Here is an 11,485-nt window from a genome sequence, read left to right as displayed (position 1 = left end):
GTGTGTGGGGGGGTGTGTGGGTGTGCGTGCATGAATGTAGACCTCCAATTAGGGAGGTGCAACAATTACAAGTGCAGCCAACTGCTCTAATGTGTAGTGGGATTTCATTTTCTATAAACTTGCTGGAAAATACATGTGGGTTTTCTTTTGTTTTATAGGACACATTGGGACAGTAGTGGAACAGTTATAACAATCTTCCAGGAAACTCCCTTGGAAATCACTGATTTAAGCGTGTGTGTGTGTGTGTGTGTGTGCCGGAGTTCCACATGACTGTACATGACGTGGGTGGTATGGTTGCACAGTGGTTAGTACTGTTGCCTCCCAAGAGTTTGCATGTTTCTCCCAAATTCCACAGACAGGCACGTCAGGTGGACTGCAGACTGTGAACGTCTATGACTTAGTGTGAGTGAGTGTTGGGACCTTTATATATACAGTCTATGGTTGGGACTCACACGTCAGTCTTTACTTTACCAGACTGAAGACAATCTTCCTGGTTTTGTAGCTAAAATTGGGTGGAAACAATTATAGAATCAGTGTTTCTCTACCTTGTGATGTACTAATGATTAATCTGTCAACTCTCCATCTTTCACTTCAAACTCTAACTGAAAACACAATATAATGTGGCTGTCTACATATAAGATACAATTATTAATTTAGGAGTAATATTGCCACATGATGTCAAGTGTTATGATTTTTAGGTAGAAGATGGGTTCGGGTCATAGTGTGCATGACCAGAGCCATATAATAGAATAATAGAATCTCTCTATATGGCGCAGTCACAGACTATAGTATGTATTATAAAGCCATGGTTCAGTTTGGATGTGAAAATTAACCTCTGCTGCCACCTTCTGCTGAAATGTGTCCACTGTCCCCATAAGAGTTTACATTTTTTTTCGTAAATGACTAACATTTACAAATCCTCAATTTTTGTAAAGACAATTGGCAGTTTTACATATATTTGGTAAATATCTTTATTTATTGAAAGTTGTATTTCATAAATGTTTGGACGGAAGAATTTGTCGGGGGCGTTGCGTTACGTCACCGGAAACAGGAAGTTGTTGAATGTAACAACCGTAACACCTCCATGAAGCTGGTACGAGGTCAGAGTTTTTATTTTTCTTCTAACAATTGGTATAAAGTGTTTTATTAGCTATATTACACGTGTGACACAGTATATACTTGCAGCTCAGATAAACGTTGTGTTTACATAATGTTAGCCCAACGTACAATGAAGGATAACCGTTAAAAAATCATGTTTGTTGATGTTTTCTGGAAGTTAATGAGCTATTTCCAAGCATCATTGCATGTTCCAGCATGAATTGGCGCATATATACATGACAAAGAATACGTAGTCCTCAGTGTATTCATCATTGAAGCATTATGTTGTCATACAAATGTTATTTTTTATAGCTAATGTTATTTCTAGGTAGCCAGGGCAATAAATGAGCTGCAAAATATCACTACCTGAGAAGTACTCCCTTCTTTGAATCACTTTACCCTCTATGCTTTTTTAGAGGGAGGAGGAGAGTAAAAAGTTGACACCATTTGTTACACAGAACTTGTCCTAAATTCTTAATTTTTCACCACACGAGAATTGATTAAATGGTAAATCCACATTTACCTGCCAAGACCTTAAGAACCACACTTTTTGTAAACTAATTTAGGAAATCTGTTCATTCTCCCAATGTCCTGGGTTTCAAGTTGGTGGTTGTCACGTGTCATGTGGTTGTGATTATCCTAGAGGTTGAGTGTTGTCAAAAAAGAAAACAAAATGGTTGGCGGACCTGTGACCAGATAGCAATCCATAGTTGATACAACGACCTCCAATTTAGCTTTAATAGTGGAATGTTTGATTTTTAAAGTATTTTACAAACTGGTTTGAAGGAAACAAGATAATACTCAAAAAGTCACCCCTGACTCATTGTTTTCCATCTTCTTTCTACTCCTAGATGCCCTACGTATTCCCTAAAATGAGACGGTTTGGTTTATCCCTCCTCCGCCACATCTCTTCTCTCCCCTCGGCGAGTCGGACATGTTGCCTCCACCGAAGGGTCTTTACTGGGTCTTACACGAGCACCATCACGGGTCACGGCTTCCAGCAGCACAGGAGGCATATGAGCAGCTCAGCCCTCAGGCAGCACATACAGGACCTGAGTGGAGCTGAGCAGAGACTGTTGGATAAACTGTACGAAGGTCTGATCGGGGGACAGCGGGCGTCTCTAGCTGAGTCCATCACTCTGGTGGAGACCCAGCATCCCAGGAAGAAAGAGCTGGCCCAGGTGCTGCTGCAGAGGGTGCTCGCCTACAGGAGGGAGCAGGAGAGCCGGAACGGGGGGAAGCCGCTGGCCTTCAGAGTAGGTGTGTGGTCTGGCTAACGTTTTTTTTGTATGTTATGCATGTTACTGCTATGCTAGGGAAACAACACTATAATTCACGCTCACTGGCCACTTATGTCGAACGTTTTATTTGTTTTATTTGGGTCGGAGGAGGAGGTGAGTTAGTGGCTGTCTTCTTTTTTTATTATGGGTGTTTTGTCGTATGTTTTATCCTATGTGTTACCTGCTGCCGTTTTATGCCTTTTATTCTACATTTTATAGTTGTACTGTGAATTGTGTCCTGTGTACTGTACTGTAAAGCACTTTGTACATCCGTATTGAGAAGGGTGCTATATAAATAAAGTTTTACTTACTTACTTACTGTGCATGCCTACCACTTAGTTTCAGCTGTGGTTTCTTTAAAATGTACTGGAAATGTTGACCACTCTTGACAATTACCCTCTAAACTTGACATTAAAGTGTCCGTTCCAAACGTCCATGTTGAAAGGCAAGATGTTTTCCCCTAGATTTGTGTACACCAGATTCATCAGGCTTCCTCAATATAATCTAGATACATATTGCTCTGTCGATTGCTCAGGTCTGTCTGGACCTCCAGGAGCAGGGAAGTCGTCCTTCATCGAGGTGGTGGGGAAGATGTTGACAGGACGTGGACACAAGGTCTCAGTGCTGGCTGTAGACCCGTCCTCCTGCACTACAGGAGGTGAGCACTGGTCATCATACGATACTGATGAAATGATGATATTGTGCGCATTAGTCAAGGCAAGATAAGTATATACTGTACATTTTGCATTAACACAAAGAAACACATTGTAAAATGTCCTTCAAATACATTTAAACAGACATTTAAAAAGCCAAGAGAATACAAATAAAAGAACCCTAAGATGGTAAGATAGTTATTTGATCTAATAAAAGGAAGAAAGAAGAATCACAGATTGATATGGCAGTTTGTAATGTGATGTGTAAAGATGTTTAGCTTATAGATTTAGTAATGACTGTTTGTACATTTGATATGGTAATATCACTATAACTATAATATTTGTAAACTCAACATCACCACTGTGTTGTTTCTGATACAAACAGAATCCTCCCTCTTGTTGCAGGGTCTCTGATGGGTGATAAGACTCGTATGACTGAACTCTCCAGGGACATGGACGCTTTTATCAGACCCTCTCCGGCCTCAGGAACTCTGGGTGGCGTCACCAGAACCACTAACGAGGCAGTAGTTCTCTGTGAGGGGGCGGGATATGACATCGTCCTCGTGGAGACCGTAGGTAAGACACTGTGTCCCTTTCTCATTTCTCGAACTCCCCTCCTCGACTCCTATCCTCGATACTTAGTCCCGCCCACAGGAGATGCGAGCGGAGGAGCCGAGGAGGGGAACCGAGGAGAGAGGAGGGGAAGCAGCAGGCGGTTAGAGAAATGAGAACTCCTCTCCTCTGAGCGGTCATTTTAAAGAGACGTCCATTAATGATGACAGGAGGCACAGCAGCCCTCTGTCTGAGGGACAGATGTGTTCATGACGACTTATATATTTACTTTGATTCATTCACAGTGCGGTATAATGAGACAATAATGGCTACAGATGCGGACACACACACATATGTATATATTTATATAAATATATACAATTTCAGAATCAAACAGAGCACTCTCATAATAACGTAACACTATCAGAGACTGGATATATCTCCCCCCCCCCCCCCCTCTCCTCTCTGGTCGCTACAATGAGGAAAATAAATTATGGGCCAAAAGTTGTATTTACAAGTATTAAAAGTAAGCAGAGGACACCAAACCAACTGAGACCTGTCTGTCCGCTGCATCTACGCACACACTTACACCACACACACTTACAGCTCCTAAAACAGGCAACAGCCGTTGTGTATTTTATTATGTGAAGCACTAAATGGTTTTAGAAAAATATCAACTCTTTGTTTGTAGATATCTACTAAACTAAAGCAAATAAAGAGAGTAGGCCTGTTCTACTGAGTGATATATATTATACACACTGCTCTGCTTTCTGCAAGGACCTCACAGCTGTACTCTCTGTAAACATCGCGTCGCGATGAAAGCAGTTAATAAAATAATATCCAGGGGATGCATGCAGAGCTGTCATTGGCTGAGATAAGTCTGGCCGTGCGTCCCGACTCTTTGAAACATCTCTGTTGCCGGAAATGCATCCACGAAGGAGCCGTGGAGGACCGTGGAGGACCCATCAGTGTATCCTCGGTTATAGCTCCTCCAGAGAGGCTCCTCGACGCTCGGTCCTCGGTCCTCGAAGTGCATTTAGAGAAATGAGATGTCCTTCAACATGGCGCGCTAAAATTCATTTCCGCGTCACTACCGGAGGACCGAGGAGGGGGATTTGATGAAATGAGAAAGGGCCTGTGTCTTCAGGTGGGTCTGAAAAGGAATCTTCTCTCAGGAGGATATTATATTGTATTGTTTAATCACATAATACAGCTCTCATTGAAGCAATGTTCCTTGTGTTATATACATCTTTTTAAATTAAAAACCAATGTTTACCTTCTGTAGATTTCCTCCCTCAAACTCCTCCATCATATTCAATCTTTCATTTTAATCAAGTTTCTTTACACCTGAAGAGTGATCTATGACAAATAGGTTTTGGTTCCAGCAGTAAATATCTGATTAAACATTAGAAATGAAAAGTGAAAAATCATAGCAAAGAAACTCAAATAGAAATATTCAAAAAGACACAATCAGCATCAGAAAAAATCAACATAAATACAAAAATAGATATAATTATACATATATAAACTAAGTTAGTAACTTATTAAAGGATGTTAATAACAGTGCTAATTTTTGTCTTTTATTAACCGGTGAATTACCTTTTTTTCTCTGCTCACTGTCAAATCTATTTAACAGGCAATCTGACCGCAGATTACAAGCTCTGTTGCTGTGGAGTGTTTTTAGATGAGCATTCTTCAGTTGATCAGTGATTTGAAGAGTGAGCATCACATGTTGTCATCCTGCTGATCCGTGGTGACACATTCTTCTCTCTAGGTGTGGGCCAGTCAGAGTTTGCAGTGGCCGACATGGTCGACATGTTTGTGCTGCTGATTCCTCCAGCAGGGGGCGATGAACTCCAGGTCAGTGAAGAACCAGAGAGCAAGAAGCAATTCATCAGATGTTAGGAGCGGGAAGAAATAAAGTCAACGATGTGCCAGGTTTTTATGTAAAGAAAGAAAAAGCTTATTTCACGAGTTAATCAGCCCTAATAGCAATTATATCATAGGTTATCATTGTTGTCCATTAAGCAGTTATTTGTCAGGCATCAATGTCATTGTCATATATTACATAAATTAAATCTCTGTCACATAATTGTATAGATTAAACTGGTTAAACTATCTGTGCTTTTAGCAAAACTATTATGCGATCTGAATAACATTTTTACCTTTTTATATCATAGTTTATTTCATTTGCATTGCTATGCGTTTAGTTTATAAATATATATCACTTATAGAGATTTGATTTGATTTCTACATGACACATTGCATGACTAGAGAACAACATTGATGGCTGCAGTCATGTCAGCAGCAGTATACCAAGACCTGATCTGAAACTACATTTCAACAGGTGAACATTGTTTTTTACAAATAAACTAAATTGCTTTCCTTGTTCAGATCAGTCAGAAGTTGACATCAGTGAGGGATGGACAGAGAGCACCAATATCAAAATAATAAATTAGTAAACTGGCAGCCGAGCACAGCTCCATCGATCCATCCATCACTCTGTACACAGATCCCTCAGCAGATTACATGTCTAGACATCAGATTTATTTACAGTGTTTGAGGAAGTTAATGAGCCTCCCACTGTGTTCTGCCAAAATCCATGTCCAGGGTATCAAGAGGGGCATCATCGAGAGGGCCGACCTGGTGGTGGTGACCAAGGCGGACGGAGACCTGATGGGGCCGGCCAGGCGGATCCAGGCCGAGTACACCAGCGCTCTGAAGCTGCTCAGGAGGCAGTCCAAGTCCTGGAACCCTAAGGTGTGTGTGTGTGTGTGTGTGTGTGTGTGTGTGTGTGTGTGTGTGTGTGTGTGTGTGTGTGTGTGTGTGTGTGTGTGTGTGTGTGTGTGTGTGTGTGTGTGTGTGTGTGTGTGTGTGTGTGTGTGTGTGTGTGTGTGTGTGTGTGTGTGTGTGTGTGTGTGTGTGTGTGTGTGTGTGTGTGTGTGTGTGTGTGTGTGTGTGTGTGTGTGTGTGTGTGTGTGTGTGTGTGTGGAAATGAGTGTGTGTCTGTAAGCAGTGTAGTGAGGCAGGGAGCCAACAACAGAACGATTAGGCTTTTAATAAAACAAGAAAAGGATAATTGACAAGTGTTCAGCGTTTGACCTGGTGGGCCGCCACAGCAGAAGTAACACCGCTCTGTGGACCCAACAAGCCGTCCCACTGAGGGGTCAGCTGACCCAGGAGGGGGTGGGAGGATGAGGATGGTGGTGATGATGATGTCATGGCATCACGGTTTCAGTACTGCAGTGTCTCCCCCCTCCCCGCATGTCCCAGCTCACCCGCCTGCCTGGCCTTGTCCCTTTGTTTTCCCAGCCCAATGCAGCATCTGCCCACTGGGCATTTTGCCAGGAAACTCCCCCACCTCCCGTTCCCCTCTCCCCGCCCCCTACTCCTCCTGCTCTGAATACTCGGCTGCTGCGTCATGCATTTTGCTGATTAGAAGCCTGCGCACTCGACATAAAAGCTCCTCTTCATAGTCTCCTCTCTGTATTTATCCTTACTTCTGCTGTCTTGCCCTCTTTTGTGTCTAGCTGCGTGATCTATTGAGTCTCTCGCTGTCTCTCATCTCCATCAGTCTGCCCTCTGTTGTCCAGCTCACTCAGCATGAAGACACACACACACACACACACACACACACACACACACACACACACACACACACACACACACACACACACACACACACACACACACACACACACACACACACCATGTATACATCACTTCAGGGGACATTACATTGACTTACATGCATTTCCTGGAGACTTATCCTAACCTTAACCATAACCAACACATGCCTAACCCTAACCCTAACCCTAATCCTAAACCTAACCAAGTCTTCACCCTAAAATGAATGATTCCCCTCATGGGGACCTCCAATTTGTCCCCATAAGGGAAGCCAGTCCCCACACGTGACGATGTAAACAGATTTAGGTCCCCACAAGTATAGTAATGCTAGACCACACACACAAACACACACACACACACACACACACACACACACACACACACACACACACACACACACACACACACACACACACACACACACACACACACACACACACACACACACACACACACACTACTCTGATTTCTAAGCTCGTTCTTATGTGTGAAAAATCTTGAGACCTTCTGATGAAATAGCTTCCCTAAAAACTAGGGCTGCAACTAACATTTCTTTTAAATCCAATAGTTGTTTGTGTTTTAACATTTAAAGAAATTGTAAGAAATCAATGATCAGTTTCTAGTCGTCCGACCAATTGTCCAAAATCCAAATGACATTCAATAAACAAAGATATGAAACAAACAGAAACAAGTCCAAGGCCCAAGCTCCAAACCTTTAAAAGGTTTTATGAAAACTGGGCTTGTAATTGATCTGTTATCAGAAAAACTGAAAATATACACTCCTAGGTAGAGTGAATAAAACTAACTCTATGTGCATGGCTACACAGATTCCAGTAGGGGTAGGTAAGGTAATGTATGGATGGTTTTTAGTTATAAACTGGCTATTTAAAAAGATAATTAGCCAACATGCAGTACGTTTCGTTTCACAAAGTTTGATTTCCTGTTTTTGCATTAGGCTCAAATCAAGTCCTCGTAAAATGATTAACTCTCTGATGTAATTAGAGGATTTAAAATTGGCTGCCGCCAATATTTATCAGCCTGTCGCAGTCAACATTTTTGATTACCAGTGGATGTCAAATTATCTCCAAATGATACATGTAATTTCATTACTCTTTAGCAGCCTGAAGATAGTGGAGTATTTGTAATTTTCTTTGACATCCACACTGAAGAATACCCTCGCCTCTCCTCCTCCAAACTCCTTTTATTCTTTTTAACTGTGAAGTGATAAAAAACCGAAAGTTAACTTTTATATTTAGCAGGTTCATGGGTTCTTAATGCACCTCTGAATGAAAGGCCTGACCTCTTTTTGGACTTGTTTTTGTACTACTTCTGACTTCTCTTTCTGTGTTAAATTTGAAACCTGTTACCCAGAATTTCATCATTTGCTCTTGAATCTGCAGCAGGCTGTGATAAGAAACAAACTGTCACTTGAACTAAATAGAAGTGACATTTACCCCCAGACTGCTCCTACAAACAAGCTTCTTACAGGTTGGAGGTTCGTCGCAAAACAGTGGAAATAGCAGCGACTCCCAACTGCAATTAAATCTATGCAAAATGCTGTTTGATTATTAAAACAAAGCTTAATGCACATGTATCATGTCTCAGAGTAATTACACTCTGTAAAGCCCCTGTCACACTGTTCCGAAATTGACACCAGGTGGACACAGGATAAAGGAAATGTTCAAAATCGTAACATCGGGCCATTCGTGAGGGCATCTTAAGCCATCGTATGACCGCCGGTGGAGTTTCTCAGGCTCCGGCAGCAACTTCGTGAGCGGTGGCAAAATATTTGACGTGCCAAAAAATTGCCGAAGGACCTTGCGAAGGTTCATTTTCGTGTTGAATTGCCATCGGGCATTTTTCGCCTCACGAAGACAATACGAAGGAAACAAGAAGCTGCCCGATTGTCTTAGGAAGGGAACACGACTACGTGAAGCCGTCGTGTAGCCATCGTACTATAGTAAGGATGACATCAAGATGGGACCACGGTGTGCAATGTTTCCTTGCAGATCGCTTCTCTGGTTGTTTTACTGCACGACAAAACATGTAAACATATTATGTAAATAACCCAATTTGTGTTCTGTGAAACTGAAAAGGATATTACATGGTTTTTGCTGCTTTCGTTGCAGTTGTATGTCTTAAATGTAATTTAGGTTAACTTCCTGTTTTATTTAGATGCTTTTATTTTGAAGGCGAGTTTACGCTGTTGACAGGAAGTTGTTGTTGCTATGGAAACAACATGACGGAGATAAGTAATATCTTCTAATCTACATATAAAGACGGAGAAAGTAAAGAATAACGTGTATGTTTAAATGTTAGCACCCCCCAAAGAGGCACAAGCTCTTACGTTGAGTCTGGATACATTCTAAATCATCAGTAAAGTCTACGACCATATTTTCGTGTGTGGTTCGGGTGCCATCGTGTGGCCTTCTGTAGGCATCGTACTTGCTTCGGCTGTTGGTTGGCTGTTGACCAAGTTCGTGGCCATCTTCGTGCAAACTTCCATATTCGTGTGTCCATCTGGTGTCAATTTCGGGACAGTGTGACAGGGGCTTCAGTGAAAACTGACAAAAATAATTTTAAAATCACTAAACAAAGTGAAGTCCCAATAGAAATAAGAGGATATTTCTTACAGCATGTTGTCCTAACAGTCTTAAACAAACTAGCGTCAAACTATTTAAGTATTTAATTAGACAATAAAATGCTGACATGCAACAAGGCTACTAGCACAATTTTAACCATATCTCCTATCAAGTTTTTTTTTTAAACATTTTGGCGCATCTGAGTTGGACAATACAGTGACCTCTGACAACTGCAGTTTTTATCCTGGATTACGGTCCATACGTCTGACAAAATAGCTTAAAAAAGGGAGTGCGTTTTCACACATAATATGAAATATGAGGCAGAAGTTCCAGACTGACCTAAGTTTGGAGGGCAGGTTGCTTTGCCTTCTGTGACGTCCTCAGGATAATTATCCATGCTCCGACATGTTTGTTGGGAAAAAGGCGCTTTATAATTCACACCTGCATCCCGCACCCCTCCCCCTGACTCCCTCTTCAGGTGGTGCGCGCCTCCTCACACACCAACGACGGCATCCCAGAGGTCTGGGCCATGTTGGAGTCGTACCGGGACGCCATGTTGGCCAGCGGTGAGCTGCAGGGCCGGCGGAGGGGCCAGCAAAAGGTCTGGATGTGGAGTCTGATCCAGGACAACGCCCTCGCGCACTTCCAGAATCACCCCAGTGTCAGAGGGGCTCTCCCCCAGCTGGAGCAGCGGGTCACCAGAGGAGAAATCTCCCCGGGCCTGGCTGCTGACCTGCTCCTCAAAGCCTTCACATCTTCATCACCAAAGTAATCACTGGACTGCACTTTACGAGGAGGATGGACGCCTCGTGGTGGCTGATCAGGAAGCCCCTACGCACAGCTAAACCAGGACACAGTGAGAATATGTGACCTTGGATCTGAGGTTTTCACAAAAGAAGCAGTCTTGCTCTTTTCACACTTCATTTGAAATTGAAAACACCTCAGATAGAAGTCACCTCTCCACTGAAACGTCAGTCTTATGAATGCCTTAATCCATATGAGGAGAGTGCTGACAGTCACTTCTCACAGTCTGCTTCAAGACACAGTCACATTTGAACAGTTTAAATGAAGCATTTGAATTGCTATGAGATATGAATGGCATGTTTTTTTCTAAGGTGTATACTGGGATTGTCTTTATGGACAAAAACACTACAGACCCTCGTGAACTGTTGAAATGAGAGCAGTGCCAACACACAAATTGTAAAGGCCATGTTGATACATTTGGAGTTTGTCCTCCAAATAATCCCCTTTTACAATCAGGGGCAATATAAGGCGAAGCAGGGTGTTGCTCCTGCCATAGTTATGGACAAGTACTGTAGTGGTGTGATCTATTTTTACCCACCGTCCTCCTGCTGCGATCAACAAGAGACACATTTCATAACTCCAAAAAAGTGTTAAAGCAATGATCCGGTTAGAGAAATGGGATTTATTATGGTCAGTTTTTTAATTGGTTCTCGTGTTGAACTGCCGTGGACGGTGCTCATATATCAAACAATTCCCTGCAACTGGACTTGCACAATGTTTTAATTCTCTATTTGTGTTTCTGCATTGAATATAATATTAAAAGAATGATGTGAATCTTAAGTTGATAAGTGGAAATCATTAAATCTGTCAGTACAGCTGGCCAGGCTTTCTCTCGCCGTGTGTTTGCTCATGATATGAAAAAGGCGGTGATTAATGTTACCTCTACGAA

At 42.2% G+C, this 11,485-nt stretch overlaps 1 protein-coding gene across 3 annotated transcripts; it reads left to right on the top strand.

Moving 5' to 3' along the window:
- The first annotated feature begins 1,010 nt into the window (after positions 1-1,010).
- Positions 1,011-11,449, top strand: mmaa (metabolism of cobalamin associated A). 3 transcript variants are annotated; one of them, XM_034086164.1, is made up of 7 exons: positions 1,011-1,100; positions 1,950-2,358; positions 2,914-3,036; positions 3,437-3,607; positions 5,358-5,443; positions 6,194-6,343; positions 10,271-11,448. In XM_034086164.1, exons 2-7 carry the CDS (start codon positions 1,950-1,952, stop codon positions 10,562-10,564), a joined length of 1,233 nt encoding a protein of 410 aa, XP_033942055.1. In that variant the 5' UTR covers positions 1,011-1,100; the 3' UTR covers positions 10,565-11,448. The 3 variants fall into 3 exon arrangements, with proteins under 3 accessions (XP_033942055.1, XP_033942046.1, XP_033942063.1); XM_034086155.2 differs by having other exon boundaries at positions 1,040-1,093; positions 10,271-11,449; XM_034086172.2 differs by having other exon boundaries at positions 1,082-1,131.
- Positions 11,450-11,485: the final 36 nt, after the last annotated feature.

This window comes from Pseudochaenichthys georgianus, chromosome 1 (assembly GCF_902827115.2).
Source record: "Pseudochaenichthys georgianus chromosome 1, fPseGeo1.2, whole genome shotgun sequence".
Taxonomy (NCBI): domain Eukaryota; kingdom Metazoa; phylum Chordata; class Actinopteri; order Perciformes; family Channichthyidae; genus Pseudochaenichthys; species Pseudochaenichthys georgianus.
The sequence above is the reverse complement of the archived record's forward strand: the minus strand, read 5'-3'. Positions and strand labels throughout refer to the sequence as shown.